The sequence below is a fragment of the Equus quagga genome, unplaced genomic scaffold (genome assembly GCF_021613505.1).
Source record: "Equus quagga isolate Etosha38 unplaced genomic scaffold, UCLA_HA_Equagga_1.0 73442_RagTag, whole genome shotgun sequence".
Lineage (NCBI taxonomy): Eukaryota > Metazoa > Chordata > Mammalia > Perissodactyla > Equidae > Equus > Equus quagga.
Genome location: NW_025802777.1, coordinates 1,665,864 through 1,688,409, shown reverse-complemented (window position 1 = coordinate 1,688,409; position 22,546 = coordinate 1,665,864). Strand labels below are relative to the sequence as shown.

General features: G+C 51.6%; 1 protein-coding gene across 13 annotated transcripts in view; it reads left to right on the top strand.

The window, feature by feature from the left end:
• Nucleotides 1-20,366, top strand: part of SLC37A1 (solute carrier family 37 member 1) — a 78,774-nt gene extending 58,408 nt beyond the window's left edge. For 6 of the 13 annotated variants that reach the window (XM_046651589.1, XM_046651590.1, XM_046651588.1 and 3 more), the window contains 6 exons: nucleotides 358-420; nucleotides 944-1,029; nucleotides 2,435-2,483; nucleotides 3,661-3,734; nucleotides 6,480-6,558; nucleotides 19,709-20,220. In XM_046651589.1, coding sequence (XP_046507545.1) covers nucleotides 358-420; nucleotides 944-1,029; nucleotides 2,435-2,483; nucleotides 3,661-3,734; nucleotides 6,480-6,558; nucleotides 19,709-20,034 — 677 coding nt within the window. In that variant the 3' untranslated portion in view covers nucleotides 20,035-20,220. Of the gene's footprint in view, nucleotides 1-357; nucleotides 421-943; nucleotides 1,030-2,434; nucleotides 2,484-3,660; nucleotides 3,735-6,479; nucleotides 6,559-17,002; nucleotides 17,101-19,708; nucleotides 20,243-20,281 lie in introns of those variants that run through there. The other 7 variants (XM_046651594.1, XM_046651597.1, XM_046651596.1 and 4 more) reach the window with 7 other exon arrangements.
• The last annotated feature ends 2,180 nt before the right edge of the window (nucleotides 20,367-22,546 follow it).

Genomic DNA, 22,546 nt, shown 5'->3' with positions numbered 1-22,546 from the left:
AATAAAAGAAGATTGGCAACATGGGGCTGGCCCCGTGGCCGAGTGGTTAAGTTCGCGCGCTCCGCTGCAGGCGGCCCAGTGTTTCGTCGGTTCGAATCCTGGGCGCGGACATGGCACTGCTCGTCAGACCACGCTGAGGCAGTGTCCCACATGCCACAACTAGAAGGACCCACAATGAAGAATACACAACTACGTACCGGGGGGCTTTGGGGAGAAAAAGGAAAAAATAAAATCTTTAAAAAAAAAGAAGATTGGCAACAGATGTTAGCTCAGGTGCCAATCTTTAAAAAAAAATGTTAGCTGTAGATTGTACACATCTGTGACGTCCTCACTGACGCTCTGTTGTCATGTTAATAGATCACCTTGATGCCCAAAAAGCCGGCGAGCTCTCCACCTTGTTTGATGTGGGTGGAATCTTCGGTGAGTTCGTGACCACTTGTTCTGCTTCGGGAACCTGTGGCCTGGGATCTCCTGGAGTTGATGAACTGCTGAGTGGAAAATGTGTTCCCCAAGGTGTCATGTCACCTGAGTGGATGCACGGTCGTCACCCTAGGGAACATCCTCTTTCTACATCCTGAGCCCTGACTCTGAGCTTGAGCTAGCACTCTCTCAGAAATAGGAGTGTGCCTCCCATAGGCAACAGACTGGTGGATTAGTACCCTAACAAGAAAGGAGCTTTGGGGCCAGCCTAGAACCAGACGCCAAGATTACCCCCCTAGTTTCACTGGGAGACGCCCCAGTCACTCAGGTCTGACCGCAGCCGCATAAGCCTGTGGGGAGGTCAGGCACCGGTGCAGCTGGGCTTCCCGCTAGTGGGGAGGTGGGGAGGGACTTGAGAGAGGAGAGGCTCCCCCTGCTGCTGTCGCATATGTCCTGCTTCCTCTCCATGGGATCTTGCCCTGGGGACCCGAGCCCCTTCAGGATCCACCGCTCTGCCTTGCAGGTGGGATCCTGGCAGGTGTGATCTCGGATCGACTGGAGAAGAGGGCCTCCACCTGCGGCCTGATGCTGCTGCTCGCAGCCCCAACGGTGAGCCCGCCCCACCCCTGCCCCGTCTGTGCCCCAGTGCTTCTGGAAGCAGCCCCGTCTGTCCTCCCCACCAGCAGACACTCTCCCATCAGGCCCGGGCTCAGCTCCTTTCGTGGCTCGCGGTTTCTGGGTACCAGCCATCGCCTCAGCATCCTGTTCATGTTCCCTTCGGGCCTGCATATCCCCAGCTGCCTCCAGGCCACCTCCACTCAGCCTCCCCATCCTGCCACACACTGCTAAGCCACCCTCTGCATGCACCGCTGCTTCTCATCATCCTTGGCTCCCACGTGCCTCTGCTCCCTTTGGGACGCCCTCCCCCTCCCACCCCCAGGCTCCTACTTGTCGGTTAGAATCCCCAGCTCCCTCCCTAGCTCCGCAGGCAGCCTTGACCCTACCCAGCATAACCAGGTTCATGCTGTTTTGTACACATTTAGTAGCACCTGACCTCAGGCAGCTACTTTGCCTCTCTGTGCCTCAGTTTCCTCATCTGAAAAACGAGGATGACAATAGCACCACCCCATAGGAGGAATGTGAGGAATAAATGAGACATTATTATAGCATTGCTGGGGTTTTTTGTTTTTAAAGATTGGCATCTAAGCTAGCACCTGTTGCCAATCTTTTTTTCTTCTTCTCCCCAAAGCCCCCCAGTACATAGTTGTGTATTTTAGTTGTGGGTCCTTCTAGTTGTGGCGCGTGGGACGCCACCTCAGCATGGCCTGGTGAGCGGTGCCATGTCCGCACCCAGGATCCGAAGCAGCAAAATCCTGGGCCACCAAAGCGGAGTGCACAAACTTAACCACTCACCTATGGGGCCAGCCCCTAGTGTTGCTGTTTTTATAGCGATAATATAAGTAATATTATTACTCCTCAGCTTGCGTTGGGGGTATCTGCCCATCTGCCACTCCACTAGGCTACGACTGTCCCTAGAGCAAGGCCTAGTTTTCGGTCTTCTTGGGGCCTTGGACACTGCCCAACACAGACACTCAAAGGACCTTTGCTGGAGAGATGGCTGTGGTGCCCCTGCTGCGAGGGCTCCCGCTGCATCAGGTGCAGCTGTTCGGGGCGGCAGCCTGGGGAGGAAATCGTTAGACTGAGGCCCGGGGCCCAGGGAGGGCTGCCCCAACTGTGGCCACCTGCCGCAGGCGCTGCAAGTCGGGGGCGCCCCAACAGGTTCCCAGCCCACCGAGTGCTGGATCTGAACCCGCGCGTCTGGGCAGCAACTTGCCAAGCCCTCCCCAGACGCCTGTCCTCAGCCAGCTGAGCCCAGGCAGCATGACCTGGCTTCATGTTTCGGAGTTTCCACTCTGGGGGGCTGCCTGGCTTGTCAGACATACAGATTACTGGGCAGTCTGTCAGCTGCTTGTAGTAAACCACTTTTGTTACCCTGTTTCTACCCTGTTCACAGCTGTACATATTCTCCACCATCAGCAAAATGGGTCTAGAAGCCACCATCGGTGAGTCCATGGGGCCTTCTTTTCTTTCACACACAATTTTTGTCTGCACAGTGTGGTGAAATGAAATAAAAAATCAAGAAAGAAGCATTCAGCTGATATAACTGAGCATATGATGTGGCTAAAACAGCCCCGGCGTCCCTCCGTGGGTGGGGCAGATTTGAGAGTGAGCGTGGGAGCAGGCAGACCACCTGGTCCCGGGCTGTGATGAGCCAGGAGCCACTCACAGAAGCCAGATGTCAGCTGGCAGGCAGCGGGAGGGCCTGGAGCAGCCTGAGACCTGCAGCGCTGGCAGGCGCGGGACAGGGCAGGGACGGGGCAGGGATGGGACAGGGACGGGGCAGGCTCCAGCCACCTCCCAGCTGGCTCCTGTCAGCCACCATTCTGGGAGCAGCCGCGTAACCCTGCAGGACTATTTTTAACCTCCTGCAAGCAATGCTGTCAAATCATGGCTTTGACACTTAGTAAATGCTTGTCCTGACCTGACAAGCCAGAAGTGTGGATTAGAAGGAGTCGGGGCTGGTGTGAGCCATTAGAAGCTACCCAGAAGGCAGGTTGCTGCTGTGCAAGGACTGTGGAGTTTCCTGCGACCCCTCGGTCCAGGCGCTTCTGCACAGAGGAATGTGAACCCGAGGAGAGTTTGGGAACGAGCCTAGAGGACGGTTTAGGAAAGTGACTGTGTTTCCAAATCAGGCACAGTTGTCCTGCCTGCGGGAACTCAGCTGCTCTGGGTCTCCAGGTTTCCCATGAGGGCTGCCGTCTGCACCTGTGGGTGCAGAGACGCGACACCACAACAGGGAGCGCTCGCTCACCCAGTCACGGCTGTTCTCGGTGCGCAGGGCTTTTTGCTGCCTCTCGCTCTGTTGGCAGCTGCTGCCCGTTGAGGGTCGAGGAACCAGAGGCCCAGGTCCTCTGAGCACAGCCTGAGTCTTTGAGAAAGTGTGAGTGGACTCACAAAGCACATCCTGGGGCCAGTTTAGAGGAGGACACTCCTGACACTTGCCCTGGTAGTTGCCACCCCCAGGATGTGGGGCTGCTGTCCAGCACCCGCCTGCATCCGCTCAGGCCAGGACCCATGCATGAGACCAGGTGCCCCCACCTAGACGGTCTCTGAGACCGTGGGGGCTCTCCGGGGGTGCCGTCTGTGCACTAACTCCCTTCTGGTTTCTGGTTTCCACAGCCATGCTGCTGCTCAGCGGGGCCCTGGTCAGTGGGCCATACGCACTGATCACGACCGCCGTCTCTGCCGACCTGGTGAGTAGCCGCACGTCTCAGCACAGAGCCGGGGGGCCGAATGCTGGCCGAAGTGGTCACCAATTCCGTTCGTGACAAACGATGGTCTCTATTGGTAGAACTGTGCATTTACATAAGCACCTTTTTTGGTGGTGGCTGGTGTGTGTGGTGAGAGTCCTCTGAAGTGAGCAGGAGAGATGGCAGCCCCTGCTCTGTCAACGAGGGGCCGAGAGGAGAGGAAGGGGCTCATCAGAGGCCAGCAGCCTGGCTCACTCCTCCGAGCTGCCCATGCTCAGCCCCAGATATGGGTGACTGTGCACCCCAGGGACAGCCTGCCCACGGTGCCTCCGCAGCGTGAGCTTGGCTCCTCCCCTTCGTCCCGCCCTCTCTGGGTGCCTTGGGGACTGCGGAGACAAGCCAGATGGGGAACTGGCCCTGGGAGGACATAGTCCAGAGAAGGAGCTGGCATGTTAAAGACGTAGTTAATGCACAGGATGGTAGGCGCCCATGCCACATGGCAGGAACCACCCGGGGCCTTGGATCCAGAGGAACTATGGACCAGCCCTTCCTGGAGGAGGGGCTGCGGGCAAAGTGATGGTCAACTCGTGGTCAGGGCCATCTCGTCTGCCTGACGTGAGAGGCAGACACTTCACACATGGTCAGGTGCGGGCGTCTGGAGGAAGACTGCACTGAGTACGGAGTGCCCTTTGAAAAGGCGGCTTCCCTAATTACAGGGGAGAGGAGACAGGTCTCCACACAGCAGGGTTTGTGCGGCTCCCCCGTCCACAGAGAGGCAGCACGCCTGCCCTGTCCCAATGGGTGGGCTGTGCGTGGCGCCTCCCGCAGAGGACAGCGTGGGGAGGACGGAGCCTTGTCGAGTGGAGAGACCTTACACAACGCTCCGCTAGGGGTCACGTCCTCAGCCATGGTGACAGGCCACGTGGACAGCCTGGGCCTGATGTGGTGAGAAGGGCACCTCACCTCTGTGGACAACAGCCCACACACCCGTCTAATCATGAGGAAAACACCTGACAAATCCCAAGTGGGGACATTCGACTCCTCAAAACTGTCAAGGTCAGCAGAAACCAGGAAGTCTAAGGAACTGTTAAAGCTGGGAGAAGCCTCAGGAGGCACGACTACTAAGGGTCGTGTGGCTTTCTGGAGGGGGTCTTGGAGCAGAAAGACTGAATTAACACTGGATAAAAACCCAGGAAATCTGGATACAGCATAGACTTTAGTTAACGTTGATGCATCAATGCTGGGTCATTAATTACGTCAGAAGAGCGTACCAGAGGGAAAGTGGATGCGGGCCAACTGCAGCTCTGTAAGCCATCTTTGCAAGTTTTCCGTGAATCTAAGACTATTCTAACTTGCAAAGCTTATTTAAAACCAAAGCACTTCACCAAAAGTGGTTTCTAGACTCCTGGCAGCATGGCGGGCCTCTCGGCCATCCGGTCCAGCACTCCCCCGACTCCCGGGTCCCCTGGAACTTTCCTGCGGCTCCAGTGGTCTCCCCCTCTTCTGCATCTCTCTGAAGTCCTTCCAGAATCAGACCCTGACTCCCAGCCCTCAGCTTGCTCTCCTGTTTACAAACAGCAGGCCAGCTCCGCTGTGCCCGTGCCTGCCCTGTACCCCTTCTCTCAGGGCTGCGGGCAGCGTGATGCCTGACACCCGGCCCTGTTGGAGCATCCAGCGGCCCTCGTCCGCTGTCCTCAGCATCTCGACTCTCTCCCCTGCAGAGTACTGGGGGCCTCGTCTGGATGGGGCAGAGAGGCTGGCGAGCTGGGCTTTTCTTGACTTTTTTCCGCCAGGTGGCCGACTTATAGCACAGCCCACCTTTGTGTCAAGAGAGTGCTCAGACCCCCTTTATGAAGCGTGTCCATGCTCCTGTCGGGGCAGAGAAAATTCTGGAAAAGTCCACACCAGACCAGCAGCAGTGGTCTGCCCCCATGGGCTTAGAGGGTAGAGGAGGGACTTTCTCTTCTTCTTTAGACCCCAGAAAACATGGATTAGGGGTGATTATTAGTTTGCATGTGTGCCTTATTTTACATTATATAGCTGTGTATACACAAATGTGCACACGTTTATTTTTACAAGCTTTGGTTTATTTTTATGGTTTCGATTTCCAGACGCTATTTTTCCTGATTTGTTTTTTTCCTTTGGTTGTCCTCAGTTGGCGCATTTTTTCCCCAGCCTCACATGTGTGGCTTTTTGGAAACCAGAGCACCTTTAAGATTTGCACTGCCTCCGTTGGTTTCTTGGGTCCTGCCCTCTTCCCATCCTCCCCAGCATTTGCCATTAATCGGGTTGACTGTTAGACACTGCAGAGCTGTCTAATGTGTCACAGAGGGCCCCTCGCAGAAACGTGGACGTGGGCGTTGATGCTGGCACGGCGGAGGGACGGACACGAGTTTTCATTGTCTTCTTACCCTCCACGTTGGCTGGTGTGGTGCCTCGGTGAAGAGGACGACTGTGCTGAATAAATATTTGTTTATTTGAAGAGAATTATAAGAGTCCTTTAAAGTATGCTTGGACAAGTATTTCTGATGGTTTTTGACTTTTTGATTAAATACCCTTGAAACTTTGCATATCTTTCCGTGGTGAGTGTGGAATGGAGTAGAGCTTAAATTTCCTACTGGAAGGCATCCCCTGTTTTGAATTGCTCTGCACGGTTATTTGAGTAAACTGTCCTGTGGGAGGTGTAGGTTTGTTCCTCTCTGTAATGCGGCCGGGGCCTGTCTCATGTTCGTTCCCCCTCTCTTCCAGGGCACCCACAAAAGCCTGAAAGGAAACTCCCACGCCCTCGCCACTGTGACGGCCATCATCGACGGCACCGGCTCTGTAGGTACGTGGTGTGTGTAGTTCTGAGAGGTTAATTGGGTCATGGGGAAACCACGTTGTCACATCCTAATTAATAGATGCCAAGGATTCCAGTTGCTTTGGTAATATTAGGATGGGCTGGCCTTTTCACACTATGAGCAGCTGAAAAGTGTATGCAAACCTGGGGAAATGGGCATGTGAGCACCGTCTGTCCTGTGTGGTCGGATGATTCCAGAGATGTGGGCATATGGCTGGTTGGAACAAGCTTGCCTCAGTGTGAAAGAATGTGTGCCCAGGTTTTCATGTAACCCACGACTGGCCAACTACAGCCTATGGCCCACCGTTCACTGTTTATCACTGTCATCTCAGCAGGACAGAATCTTATTTAAATATAAATGACAGGGAAACTAACGGGTCCCAAAGCACACAGGATTTTGAGTGTTACTAGCTTCATTCAGGTTCTTGGAGAGAATTCAGTAGTATATTCTGAATTAAAGATAGGTGGCAAATAAGCCTCTCCTCCCCTCAGAAACGGGCAGGTGGGAACAGGTAAACCGCCAAGCCTGTTCTTATCAGTGAGTCAGAAGGCTGATGGCGCCGTCCTTGGCCTTTCAAGCCTTCGTGCAAGGATGTCCCTGCCAGAGATCCTGAAGCCACCGTACAGGCCCCTGTCCTCCACCAGCTTCTGCCGTCATCGGTTGTCCCTCTCTGGATACGGGAGACCAAAGCTCGGGGGATGGCTCATGTGGCTCCCATGGCTCATCAGGAGGATGCTGAGTTGCAGCCTGGTCACCTGCTGCCCCAGGCTCCCTACCCAGGGGGACAGTGAGAGAGGGCAGACAGGTAGGGACAGGCACCCAGGGGTCTGGGACACTCTCATAGCAGAGAAACCAAATGCTTGCCGGACAAAGGTGGCTCAGTGAGAACAAGTTGCGCGGAGCCCGGCACGTGGGGCTGGCTTCTGCGCCACTGTGGGAAGCTGGGCTTTCCTCTTGGCTCTTCCCGTGGCCTCTGGGCCAGCTGCAGAGAGAGATCCATGTCCGTTTGCGGACACCGACTGCTGTCCTAGTGCAGAATCCGAAGTCCTTCCCACCACTCTGGCGTCCTCACCGTCACAGCCATTCACTGTCACAGCCTGACGGCCCCCCCGCTGCTCCTCAGAAGCACCCGGCCTGGTCCCCGTGTGGGACCTTTGCACGGGTGTGCCCTGTGCCTGAGAGGCTCCCCTCGCAGGGAACCTGATGCCATGTGCCCTTGTGCCCTCGGAGTCTTTGCTCAGATGTCACTTTCTTAGCCAGCCCTGCTCGACCCACCCTGTCTGGGAGGCGTGGACCCCTCCCCCTAACCCCACCTCAGGGCTACTCTGCCCTGGGCTGCTCTCCTCCACAGCACCTCCACCGTGTGCTTTGTGTCATCTTCTCTCCCTGCCACGTGGGAGCTTCCCGAGGACAGGAGCCCAGTTTGTTCTCTACTGGATTCTCAGCTCCTAGACAGTGCCGGGAGCTCAGGAGGTGCCCAGTGAGCAAGCGCAGCTGCCCCAGACACCTGGACTGCACAGGGGCCGGGCTGGGAGCGCAGGAGGTGCCCAGTGAACGAGTGCAGCTGCCCCAGACACTTGGACTGCACACAGGCCGGGCTGGGAGCGCAGGAGGTGCCCAGTGAACGAGTGCAGCTGCCCCAGACACCTGGACTGCACACGGGCCGGGCTGGGAGCGCAGGAGGCGCCCAGTGAGTGAGTGAGTGCACCTCTGGGTCACAGGAACCCCAGGTCCATGCTCTTGCTGCCACTCGCGGGGGCTCTGCTGCCTGCTTCACAGGCAGGCCCTGCCTGTTCTGGGCAGCACCAGACAAGGCCGCTGTGCTTCAGAAGGCGAGCTCAAGCTTCTGCTGTTCCCCAGTCTCACCAGCCCTGTTTCTGTCCTCGGCATTGGTTCCTTCATTTCGCTGGTCCCAGGAGTGACTGTGAGTTTGCTGCACAGTGTTCGTGTCACCCTTCTGATGTTTAAAGTGAGACTTTCCCTGCCAGGGCCCTCTCGGGGCCTGCAGACGTGTCAGGGAAGGAAGACAGTGCTGTGCCGGGACGGGCATCTGCAGGCAACACAGCTCTCCCTGTGTGGGGCAGGTCGCTGCTCTCCCAGCTCACGTAGCACACGAGAACCTTCCACAGCCTGGAAGACACACTCAGTCGGAAGTCAGGAGACTCCTGGGTTGAGTTCGGTTCTCATGCACTGTGTAACCAAACACCCTTCTCTCTGCCTTCTGTCCCGCAGAGGCCTTTGTCTGAGTCAGTCCAACTCCACTGTCAAACCCTTTTCTTAAAGCAAATTTGGAGCTCTGCTGGTGGCCCTGGTTGCTATTTTAAAGCAGAAGATGGGAGTTTAAAAAGAGGAAAATTATGAATTATGTGAAAAAAACACCTTTTTCTTGATATTCTTTTCAAAACAAGGGGGATAACCTCTAAACAAACAGAGCAGAGACACAAATTGCAAATAAGGAGAAAACTAAGGAAAACCAGCATAGAAAACTACCTACTTGAATTGGTAGTCCAAAATACATGGGACGAGAAACAAAGGAAAGGCAGGAGAACCAGAAACCAAGCGATAAAATGGCAGCATTAAGCCCCTACATTTCTATAATCACTCTAAATGTAAGTGGATTGAATTCTGCAATCAAAAGACACAGAGTGGCAGGATGGATTAAAAAACAAGACCCAACAATATGCTGCCTCCAGGAAACACACCTCAGCCCCAAAGACAAACACAGACTCACAGAGTGAAGGGATGGAAGACGATACTCCAAGCTAATAGCGAACTTAAGAAAGCAGGTGTCGCCATACTCATATCAGACAAAGCAGACTTCAAGACATAGCAAGTAAAGAGAGACAAAGAGGGGCAGTATATATTGGTAAAAGAGACCGTCCACCAAGGAGACATAACACTTATAAATATATATGCATGCAACACAGGAGCACCAAAGTACATAAAGCAACTATTAACAAAACTAAAAGAAGATATCAGCAACAATGCACTAACAGTAGGGGACCTCCACACACCACTAACACCAACGGACAGATCATGCAGACAGAAAGTCAACAAGTAAATTGTAGAATTAAATGAAAAGCTAGACAGATGGACTTTATAGATATATATAGAACACTCCATCCAAAAACAGCAGGTTACACATTCTTCTCAAGTGTGCATGGAATGTTCTCAAAGATAGACCATATGTTGGGAAACAAAGCAAGCCTCAGTAAATTTACAAGGATTGAAATAATATCAAGCATCTTTTCCAACCATAATGCTATGAAGCTAGAAATCAATTACAAGAAAAAAGCTGGGGAAGGGGAAAAGATGTGGAGATTAGACAACATGCTACTGAATGACCAATGGATCGTTGAAGAAATCAAAGGAGAAACCAAATATTATCTGGAGACAAATGAAAATGAAAACACACCGTAGCAACTCATTTGGAATGCAGCAAAGAGGTCCTAAGAGGGAAATGCATTGCAATACAGGCTCACCTCAACAAACAAGAAAAATCTCAGATAAGCAATCTCAAACTACACCTAACAGAATTAGAAAAAGAAGAACAAAGTCCAAAGTCAGTAGAAGGAGTGGAATTATAAAAATTAGAGCAGAAATAAATAAAATTGAAACAAAAAAGACAGTAGAAAGGATCAATGAAACAAAGAGCTGGTTCTTTCAGAAAATAAACAAAATTGACAAACCCTTAGCGAGGCTCACTAAGAAAAAAAGACAGAAGACTCAAATAAATAAAATCAGAAATGAAAGTGGAGAAATTACAATGGGCACCACAGAAATATAAAAGATTATAAGAGAAGGTTATGAAAAACTATATGCCAACAAATTGGACAACCTAGAAGAAATGGATAAATTCTTAGACTCTTACAACCTCCCAAAACTGAATCAGGAAGAAAGAGAATCTTAATAGATTAACCAATCACAAGTAAAGAGATTGAAATAGTAATCAAAAACCTCCCCAAAAATAAAAGTTCAGGACCGGACTGCTTCTCTGGAGAATTCTACCAAACATTCAAAGAAGATTTAATACCTATCCTTCTCAAGCTATTCCAGAAAATTGAGGAAGATGGAGTACTTCCTAACACATTCTATGAGGCCAACGTCACCCTGATCCCAACACCAGATAAGGACAATACAAAGAAGGAAAACTACAGGCTAATACCACTGGTGAACATAGATGCAAAAATCCTCAACGAAATATTGGCAAACCGAATACAGCAATACATTAAAAGGATCACACACCATGATCAAGTGGGATTTGTACCAGGGAGCACAGGGCTTGGTCAACATCCACAAGTCAATCAATGTGATACACCACATTAACAAAATGAGGAACAAAAACCACATGATCATCTCAATAGACACAGAGAAAGCATTTGACAAGATCCAACATCCATTTTTGATAAAAACTCTCAATAAAATGGATATAGAAGGAAAGTACCTCAACATAATAAAGGCCATATATGACAAACCCACAGCCAACATCATACTCAGCGGATAAAAACTGAAACCCATCCCTCTCAGAACAGGAACAAGACAGGCGTGCCCACTATCACCACTCTTATTCAACATAGTACTAGAGGTCTTGGCCAGAGCTATTAGGCAAAAAAAAGAAATAAAGGAATCCAGTTGGGCAACGAAGAAGTGAAACTCTTGCTGTTTGCAGATGACATGATCTTTTGTATAGAAAACTCTTAAAAAATCCATCAGAAAGCTATTAGAAGTAATCAACAATTACAGCAAAGTTGCAGGGTACAAAATCAACTTACATAAATCAGTGGCATTCCTATACTCTAATAATGAACTAACAGAAAGAGAACTCAAGAACACAATCCCCTTCACAATCACAAGAAGAATAAAATATCTTGGAATAAATTTAACCAAGAAAGTGAAAGACCTATACAATGAAAACTACAAGACTTTCCTGAAAGAAATTGATGACAGCATAAAGAGATGGAAAGACATTCCATGCACATGGATTAGAAGAATAAACATAGTTTAAATCTCCATTCTACCTAAAGCAATCTACAGATTCAGTGCAATCCGAATCAGAATCCCAATGACATTCTTTACAGAAATTGAACAAAGAATCCTAAAATTCATATGGGGCAACAAAAGACCCCGAAGTGCTAAGGCAATCCTGAGAAAAAAGAACAAAGCTGGAGGCATCACAACCCCTGACTACAAAATGTACTACAAAGCCGTGGTGATCAAAATAGCATAGCACTGGTACAAAAAAAGACACACAGACCAATGGAACAGAATTGAAAGCCCAGAAATAAAACCACACATCTATGGACAGCTAATTTTTGACAAAGGAGTTGAGAACATACAATGGAGAAAGGAATGTCTCTTCAACAAATGGTTTTGGGAAAACTGGACAACCACGTGTAAAAGAATGAAAATAGACCATTCTTTTACACCATTCATGAAAATAAACTCAAAATGGATCAAAGATTTAAAGGTAAGACCTGAAACCATAAGACTTCTAGAAGAAAATATAGGCAGTACACTCCTTGACATCAGTATTAAAAGGATCTTTTTGGACACCATGTCTTCTCAGACAAGGGGAACAATAGAAAGAATAAACAAGTGGGACTTCATCAGACTAAAGAGCTTCTTCAAGGCAAGGGAAAACAGAATTGAAACAAAAAAACAACCCACCAACTGGGAACAAATCTTTGCAAATCATATATTTGACAAAAGGTTAATCTCCATAACATATAAAGAACTCACAACTCAACAACAAAAAATCAAACAACCGGATCAAAAAATGGGCAGGGGACATGAACAGACATTTCTCCAAAGAAGATATACGGATGGCCAATAGGCACATGAAAAGATGCTCGTCATCACTGATCATCAGGGACATGCAAATCAAAGCTACACTAAGATATCACCTTACCCATTAGAATGGCTAAAATAACCAAGACAAAAAATAACAAATGTTGGAGAGGATGTGGAGAAAAGGGAACCCTCATACACTGCTGGCGGGAATGCAAACTGGTGCAGCCACTATGGGAAAACAGTATGGCGATTTCTCAAAAAATTAAAAATAGAAATACCTTATGGCCCAGCCATCCCACTACTGGGTATCTATCTAAAGAACTTGAAATCAGCAATTCAAAGAGACCCATGCACCCCTATGTTCACTGCAGCATTATTCACAACAGCCAAGACATGGAAGCAGCCCAAGTGCCCATCGACTGATGACTGGATAAAGAAGATGTGGTGTATATATACAATGGAATACTACTCAGCCAGAAAAAAGGATAAAGTGGTCCCATTCACAACAGCATGGATTGACCATAAGGGTATTATGTTAAGCAAAATAAGCCAGATAGAGAAAGACAAACACCGTATGATTCCACTCATATGTGGAAGATAAACAAACACATGGACGAAGAGAACAGATTAGTGATTACCAGGGGAAGGGGGTTGGGGGTGGACACAAAGGGTGAAGGGGTGCACCTATAAGATGACTGACAAATAATAATCTACAACAGTGATTTCACAATGTTGTAAACTATTATAACCTCAATAAAAATAAAAAATAATTTAAAAAATAAACAAGGGGGAAGCAGAAATCCATGGCTAGGGGTCATCTGCATCTGTAAAGAGGGGCATGCTCTGAGCCCCATAGGAGGAACCAAAGCACAGCACTGGGTGCCTTTGACCCCATGGAGGGATGGCAGGAGGCGACTCGGACCATCTCTGTCCTCCTCACTAACCTGCTCGACGTACTGACCATGGTGGAGCCGTCAAACCCCCCTTGGTTTCCGCAGCGCCTACCCTCGGAGGGCTGGTGGGCACTTGGATTCCCGGGCCCTGCCAGCTCCAGAGCCCGAGGACCTGAGGAGACAGTTACCGTGGAAACGGCATGCATGCTTGTCCACACTGCATCTCCATCATTGTGTCTCTCCATAAGTGCTCCCAACCAGACAGAGGCAAAGCCAGGCTCGAGTGGAGAGGCGCACCGTTCAGCAAAAACCCCTCACGAGGGCGTTTACCCCTTGTAGACAAAGGCCTCAGTGGGACAGAAGGCAGAGACAAGGTGGTTCAAATGTTTACTACGTGTAAACGTTGGTTTCAATGGAGACAAGCATGGCTAATTGTAAATACGCCAGTGCCTTCTCGCAGTTCACAGAGCCATGTGGTTCCAGTGGCACAGGTGTGACATAGTTGGTGCGTCCACAGCGCTTAGAAGGGCGTCCCAGGAGGCTGCGAGCCTTGTTGTTCTGATATATTTTATGCAGAGCCATTAAATAGAGCCATGAATTTTTTCAGGTTAATCTTTATTTTATCAAAGTAAAACATACTGTAACTTTAGAAGCCAGATAGTCTCACAAGCTTATTATAACGCAAAATGACAGGCCCCGCAGCCATGCCCCTCAGCCCCTCTTTCTGGAAGCCGTCACTGTCACCTGTTCCTTCTGGTCTTTCCCACCTGTTTCTTGAATTATCAGTTTTGACACTATCTGCTGTCCTTCTAGTAAGGAAGATGGGGACCCGGCTCTTTCACCCCCTTACTCCTTTTCCCTCCTCCCCATCCAGTACTCTGGCTGTGTTAATATCATTCGCTCTTGAGCCAAGAATTCAACTTTAATTATACATCTTTAATATGGACATTCTTCCCCAAACTAACGAATGCTTCATGTTTTCCTTTTGTTTGAGTTTCTGTCACAGTTGTTGCCCCTCCGCAGCCTCCCATGCCTCAGCCTGTGTGGGCGTCCTCCGCCACCTTCCTCCCCCGCTACCTTCCTCCCCCGCTTTGCTCTCCACCTGCTGCTCAGCTCTCATCCCAGAGCTGCTTTCCCCAGCATCCTACGGATTCCTCATCTCTTGCCCACATTGGGCCCTGTTGTCTAGATCCCGTGTTTACTCCTCTTTGGTGGAAAATGTCTTCTAGAAGCTTCCTGAGTAGCAGTTCACAGGAGGCAGATTGGAGAACTGGGCGGTCTGTGGTGTCTGGATTCTGCCCTCTTGCTTGATGGACAGTCTGTCTGGATATGCAACTCTGGGTCCAAAGTCCTTTTTCTTCAGAGTTCCAATGGCTTCCAGCTTCCCTGTCACCGTGGAGAAATCTGTGACGTCCTTGGCTAGGCCTTCCTTTCTGACCACTTCTTTTCCTGGGGGCTCACTTCTTCATCCCCTGGGCCCTGAGCCCTGGCAGCTGCTCAGTCTGGAAACATACACCCTTCATCTCTGGGAAACTGGGCTCTGTTTTTCCTTTGATGAGTTCTCCCTACTCTATCTGTTTTTTCTGCCTGGAAAACTTCTTAGTCAGATGTTGAACTTTCTGGATTAACTTTCCATTTTCTTTTCTTTCTTCTTTCCCTTCCTGCCTGCCTTTTTGTTCTTTTCTTCTACTTTCTCAGATATGTCCTTGACTTTGCTTTCCAACTTTCCTATTGAACTTTTTATTTTGGCTCTCATAATATTCATCTTCATTGGTGTTTCTCCACCCTTTTAGTGCATCCAGTTTTTTTTCTTGGATGCAGTGTGTGTTAGATTGAATCATGTGAAATTGCCGATGTTGAATTTGTTCTCAGATATGAAAGTCGGAGTTTCATATGGTTCCACTCTAATTTGCTGTTAGTTCTCTGAGAGTGTTATAATATCCAGGGAATTTCCTTCTCCTCGATTTATTTCCTGTCGGTTTCCCTCCGCTAGTGTGTTGCTTTCACAGTGAGGCTTTCCTCACACCCAGGTGCCTCTTGGCCATCCCCTTGTAGATTCATATTTAAGAATGAGCCACTAAGTACTCATTAGAAGCCCTTTCTATGTGGGTGGGCATGCCAACTGCTGGTCTTCAGGTAGTGGGATCCCACTGGAACCTCAAGGAGGAGACCCCCCAGTACCCGGGGTGGACCTAGCTGCCAGCATTCTCGTCATTGTGTGGGAGGGCGGGTGCTGCTGGGTGGACACTGGTGGCCTTCCCGGCATTCCCCTGTGCTCGGCTGATGCCTCATTCCTGCCCTGCGCTGGGCTTGGTATCCCTGAGCCCAGAGCCTCTGCTTCAAGCTCTGCAGAGGGCAAGTTGCCGCAGTAGCGACGTCAAGGATGAGGAACCAGGGCCAGAGGAGGCAGAGGGACACATCTCCTGGCGCTGTCCCAGTTCTCTGCCAGCGCCCCTGTTTTCTTCTGCTGCCTCCCTCCCGCCCTCCTGCGCCCAGACGGGCAGGCCTGAGCGCCGAGGCGCTGGAGTCTCCCCCCAGCTAGGGTAGCCGGAGCCCTGTCGGTTGTCAGGCCCTTTAAATGCCATCCTCCAGGAACGCTGGCCTTCTTTCATCTGCCCGTCTCTCGGGGTTTATAATTTTTAAACTCAGTTGTGGTCCATTTTGTGGTGTTGGGAGGTGGAGAGATACGCACCCATGAGCAGTCTGCCATATTTACCTGGAAGTTCTCCTGTGACAAAAAACCGATGCAGTGGCTCTCAGATCACAAAAGTAGTAAGTGCTCTTTGTAAGCACTTGAAACGCTCTCGGGATGTATGAGGTAGGGAAGACCCAGGTAAGCCCACCTCTCAGAGGTCAGAGCTCAGTCGTAACCTGGGCTGGAGGCTCCACGCTTCTTCCCACGCCCAAACGGCAAACCGTCCTGCGGGGACGTGGGAACCCGGTCCAGCCCCCTTCTGGGAAAGGAAGAGCCGGGCTCCTGCAGCAGTGCTCCTAGACGGACGGACAGGCCCTTGCGGCGCGTTCAGCACTGTTTGCTTCCTTTTGTCTTTATAGGTTTTTTCAAAAATTATTTTGACAAATTCAGACTTACAGAAAGGTTGCAAAAATAGTACAAAGAATTCACCTTTACTACATCTACTTTATCGCTCCTCTCACAGATTTATCACACGTATATGCACACATACACACTTATAAATATACACATGCGTATTTCTTCCAGAACCAATTAAGAGTAAATTGCAGACATCCTGCCCCTTTACCGATAACTATGTATTCAGTATGTGTTCCCTAAAAACAAGAAATTCCCTGATATAACCACAGCACAATTATCAGAATCAGGAAATTAACATTGGTACGCTATTAGTGTCTACAAACCCTATTCATATTTTACCAAATAATAGTTTGAGCAGAAGAATATCTAAGGTTGCACATTAGATTCAGATTTCTTTATAATAAATGTGTATGTGGGATTTTTTGGATCAAAAGAATGAACGTTTTCATGTCAATACCCATGTTTAGATTTGCTTCCAAAGAAGCTGGTGTTGGTCCTGCCCTCCCCAGTGCTGAGTGTTATTAAGCTTTTACCCCTCCCCCGTGTGACAGCTAAGAATGCGGTTTTGTTGTTTTAGTGTGGTTTTCTTTAGCCATGAGGGGGCTGTCGGGCACCGTCCTGTGTGTTTGTGGGGCTGGGGACAGTCCCGCACCAGAGTCCCTCACAGATCCACGCACGCCCTTTGCCTCGTTTCAGGAGCAGCCCTGGGCCCCCTGCTGGCCGGGCTCCTCTCCCCGTCGGGGTGGAACAACGTGTTCTACATGTTGATGTTTGCGGACGCCTGTGCCTTACTGGTGAGTCGGCTCCCTTTTGATGCAAGCAGCCTTTCATGAGCCTCTCTGTGGATGCCAGCCAAACACTGGTGACACTTTCTCCTGTGGACCCTGCCGTGCTCAGGGAAGCCAGGGCCTGTGACACAGCCCAGCCTCCCCAAAGGTTCGTGGTCCAAGGCCCCTTCTCCTTCTGGTTTAAACAAATGCTGGAAGCAGAGGCAGGTTGGTCTGTTGCTCTGTAGTTTCAGGCAGCATGGTCTAGAGGCCAAGAGCCTGGCTCCCTGGCTGTGGATCCCGGGCCCGTCGCCTGTCGGCTGTGTGTGCCACTGGGGCAGGCCCCTTGGCCTCTCTGTCCCGAAGCTGCCATAGTTATACTCAGGCATGATCATGGCACCAGCGACAGGGCGAGTGCAGGAGTTAGAGATGATGCACAATGGCTGGCCTCCTAAATGGCGGCCGTTACCCTTGTCGCTTTCCTCCTGCCGTCAAGAAGCAGGCTGACTCCCTGCACCCACAGGGACGGAGGAGCGGAAAGGAGCCGAGGCCGCGGAGGCAGGCGCTGAGTGCTTCTGGTCTCTGCCCGCTGTTCCCCGGGCCCCTGTGTCCAGGCCCCTCTGTGCCGAGAAGGTGTGAGGTTTTCTTTAGGATGGAGGAGAGCAGTCGTGAAGCTGCAGTCGTGCGGCGCACACCCGCAAGGGTGGCCGTGGCGGTACTTTACGAGCGAGTCCTCCTGTACGCAGAGTCCCCAGACTTGGGGCCCGCGTCTCCTCTCACTCCACCAGAAAAAACCGGATCCCAATAAAAATGAGTTGAGGATTTTGGAAATATCAACTCCATCAATTAAATGAAAGTTTTATATTTTAATTCTAGGAAGCCCTAAAACACAGCTCCTCCCATTTCGTACAGAATCAAATACCAACTCCCAATTGAAGGACCTGTTAGGTTTTAAAAGGCTGTTCCTCAGATCATTTGTTTGAGAGGCCTGAGGGTTTTAGTTAAGTTCCCGGATCATTTGCACTAAGCAGTAATGATACTCCCATCATTACGGCTATTCAAAGACTGACAACTCTTCTATTTCAGAAATACCGGGTAACATATATTAAACTTCCTCTTAAATGCTTAGCTAAACTCCTCAGAAAGGAGGGACCCAAGAATGTGGAGCAACACAGACGAGTCCGCCAGCTGCTGCTGGAGCAGCCCGGGCAGCTGTCCGTCTCAGGCCTCAAGGGCTGGGGTTGTGGCCACCAGGAATGGGAGCCGAGGTGCTGGGCTGGCACAGATGGGGCGAGGGAACCGGGGACTTCCTCATGCAGCAGGTCCCGCAGAGGGCTGTGCTCGCAGTGGGGGTGTGCATTTGCACATGGCTGCAGAAGACAACGAGCGTCCATGTCGTCTTTGCGTGTCCCCAGGCCGGGGGCGATCCTTCCTGAGGATTTTAGCTGTGGGCCTGCCTCTACTGAGCTTTCATTTCTGAGCTTGTGTTACATGAATATTCCATAATATATACAACAATTGAGTAAAATTGGTCCTGAAAGGTGATATATCTGGTTCTTAGGCAGAAGCAAATCCAAAACCATTTGAGAGGGACAAACCTCAGCCCAGCTGCAGGGTTCCCAGCTCACACCCGGCACATCCAGAATGAATGTTTCTGCCCTCCAGAGTTCCGACTGAGGCTGTCCTGTGTAGCTGCGTGGGTTTTTAAGTAGCCCCTCAAAACTCCCCTCCAGTACCCCCACTGCCTTGAGCCTCTTGGCCCAAGGTCCCCCTGGGCCTGAGAGCGCCCGCTGCCCTCTGAGAAGTGGGGGCCGCTACAAGCAGGACTCCCTGAGAACGCGTTTCCAGGCCCCAGGGCTCTGTGCACTGTCGGGCTCTTCCAGGGCTGATGTCACGCTTGGGGAAGGCTGATCCACAGCCTCAGACACAAAGAAAACCAGTTAAGTTTGGGGCGACGCTGAGTCACTGGTCTGGATTTGTAAGCTGACTCTGAGCCCGTTGGCATGAAAAGGAACCTGAAGGAAAAGAGCCTGCCCCAGACACAGGCAGAGCCGGCCCTGCCTTACCGGGACTGAGGGGGCTGCCGCCGAGCAGCAGTCTGGGTCCCACGGGCCAGATGCTCGCCGAGAAGCTTCCCCACAAAGCTGGCTGTCCCAGTGGCAGCTCCTTCAGCCCCCAGTGCCGACGGCTGGTGAACGCTCAGCTGGCTTTCAGAGGCCTCGCCCGCTGTCACCATCCCTGCGCGTCCCCTTGTCTTTATCTTCTTTTTCCAATTTTGACAAATTATGACTGGAGTCATTTCATTTTAAACCTTACTTGAACCCGGAAGTCGTTCTGCCTGAATCTGTGCTGAAGCCGTATTTCCAGGAGCACAGCCTCGGTGGTGATCCACAGGACTGATAAGCAGCAGCCATCAGGCTGGGCCTTCAGGCTGGTGGCTGGAGGCTCCCTGCTGCTCTGCTTTAGGCCGGCCGTCCCTGTGTCCTGAAGAAATGGTGTCTCCCTGGGGTAGACCCCTGGATGCGCAGTGGGCTCCCATGGGCACGGGGCTGGCTCTGGCATCTTTGTGGTGCCAGCAGGCCGCCCGCCATCTGCTCAGGCGGTAACGGGGGTCTCCTCTTTGTTTTGGGTGCAGTTCCTGATCCGCCTCATACACAAGGAGCTGAGCTGCCCGCGGTCTGCAATGGGGAACCAAGTTCCGTAAGTCCTCGATCGGGCCCTTCTCCCCGTGTGAGGAAAGCGCAGCTCTGGAGTGTCACTCTGGCTGATCTGCCTTCCACACCTGGCTTTCCTAAAAGAAGGAAGAAAAGGAAACTCCCCGGTTGTCTCTGTCATTGCACGGCTCATCCACAATCATTGTCCTGTCCTGACAAATGCCTCAGGGTGGATATGATGATGCCAATCTCTCCTCAAAATCTCAGTGAAAAGTGGAAGGCAGATGGCCTCCTTTGTTCTCTCTGAGCTCCGCCTGGCCTCCTTCCCACCCACCCCCGCCCCCTTCTTCCTCTTCTCTCTCTCTGTCCCCGCGAGGCTGTGGGGATGCAGTAAGACAGTAAGACTTGTCACCCAGTTCGCTTCGGGAGGACCCCAGCAGAAGCGGGGCGAGGCTGGCGCTCGGGGGGGTTTGTGCACTTGGCGTGGATTCCACGTCTGTCTTGTGGCCGTTGCTGGCTGTGTAACCAGCTGCTCTTTAACGCTCTTCTTTCAGGTTTAAGGAACAGTGAGCTCTCAAGTCCCGTGGAGGGAGGCTGGGCCCGTCCTCCACATACTGTTCTTCAAGGAAAAGTTCAAATAAAGGACCCTGTGTTGAAAAGATTCATGTACCTTGCCTTTTGCACATGCACTTGGAAAAGACACAAATGCCGCCGTGAGAAGCCCTGGTGCTGTTTCAGACGAGCCGTGAGCTCAGGACAGCAGCGAGGAGGCCGTGAGCAGGGCTGTCTGCCGAGGCTGAGCCCGGGACAGACGGCTGGGTGAGCGGGCACTCTTGGGGCTTGGCAGCTGCGCCACTGGCACGTGTGACAGCGCGGGCCTGGTGTGACAGCACCGGGTGCCTCGGTCTCTCGGGTGTTTCAGATGCACTGTGAGGCGGGGAGCACTGCGCCGGCGGGAACCAGGTGCCACCTGGAGGTGCCGTGTAGACAACGTCAGGATGCTGCGTGCCTGGAAGGCAGCCGGCAAAGCGCCCGGCCTCTGAGAGGACAGGAGACCTGGCAGCTGGATCCCACCCACGGCGGAACTTAGACCGTCACGTCCCCCAAAGGACCTTCCCAGCACCTCCTCCTCTGGACCAACCCGAGAACGGACAGTCCAGGAGGGACCAGCGCTGAGGCTGTCTGAGCCTGCCAGGTCAGAGTGCCAGCCCCAGGACATCCGCAGGAGTCCCGCCATCGGGGCCTCAAGGGCCACAATGCTGCTGGTCCCCTGGGGGTCGCTGGGAAGACGAGGCCAAGCCTGAGAGGGGACAGGTCTCCAGTCCAGCACCTCGTTTCACTGCAGACTCCAGACACCGGACCTGTCTCTAGCCACACAGTGCCGGGGCGAGCTTATTTATTTGAAACGTGTTCTATGCTGTAGAAGTTTCAGAAACACAAACGGCAGTTTATTATTTATTCAGACCAGCTCCAATTGTCCTCTGACCACTTGTTTTCTCGATTGTGACCCAGCAAAATACTTATGTGCCCTTTGAAATAAAATGTTTTTTAAAAAAAAGTCAACAGAATGTTGATCACTTCTGCTCATGTTTCCATCGTGTTAAATAGAAAACTTCCAAATAGAGCTCGTGTTCTCGGTTTTCTCGGGGTTGGACACAGCAGTTGTGCAGCTGGAGGCTGAGACCTCGTCCGCAGAGCAGGGGCCGCCCCGCTGGGGAGGGGCCCCTGGTGCACACAGAAGGCCGAGCCCGGGCCCCAGCAAGCGCAGCTGGATAGTTTGCAAATCCTGCAACTCAAGGGCTATCAGGAGGTTTGTCCTGGAGCATGAAGCAGCCCGCCAAGAGGCGCAGGGCTGCTGGTCAAGTTGCACAGTGGGGTGCAGGCTATCCTGCTTCCTCTCAGAAACAGGCATCTTCTCCATCTGCGTGACGGACCTTTGTCCCCGGACAGTGCCGAGTGTCGGCACTTGCCTGTGCACGGAAAGAGCATGCCGAGGCTTCCTGTTCTCAGCCCAAGGGCAGAGGTCAGGCCACGCTGCAGTTCACCCTTGTCACAAGGGCACCAGCTCTGCGCGCTCTCCAGAGAGGGCAGAGGAGATGAGGGTCTTCTGAAAGGCTGTCGTCCCCACAACTAGGCTGGCATTTTTTAATAACCGAAGTTACTTACACATTTTAAACATTCCCTACTACTGAAAATAGAATTTCCCTAAATGATAAGTGGGTTATGTACCGTTTCTTAGGCTCTCAGCTCGCGTCTTTCTCTCCCTCCGCTTCTCTCCCGTCTGTGTGCCCTCCTGCACCTCTAGCCGTGTGCTGGGGGTGGCCCCTTTCCCTGTCCCCTCCCCGCCCCTGGCTCTGCGCACCCTGACTCACCTGGCCCCCTGGGATAACGGCAGCCTGGGCTTGTCCACGCCCCTGCAGGCTGCAGCTCATTTGCTCACCACGCAGCCTCTGGCCTTCTAGCTGGTCCGTTTCGACATTAAATTGAATAAACAAAGGGAGGCGTGAGACTGACATAAACGTGCCATTCGGGAATGCACAGAGAACTTTCTTAAGATCTTCACTGCCGGCCTCCACAGAGCCGTGCTCTCCTGCCCAGTGACAGGGCCAGGTGAGCAGCCCACCTCAGGGTCACACCTTCCCCGAAGTGCCACCATCTACAGTGGTTCAGCAACAGGCAGCTTTTAGGTTCTGGCTGGTTTTCCCCAATACAGGGATTAAAAAGTAAAGACAGTCCCCCAGCCCCCAGAGGATGAGCAATGCAGTCCCGGGCCCGCGGAGGGAGCCCAAATGACGCCCTTTGAAACACAGTCGGCCGCT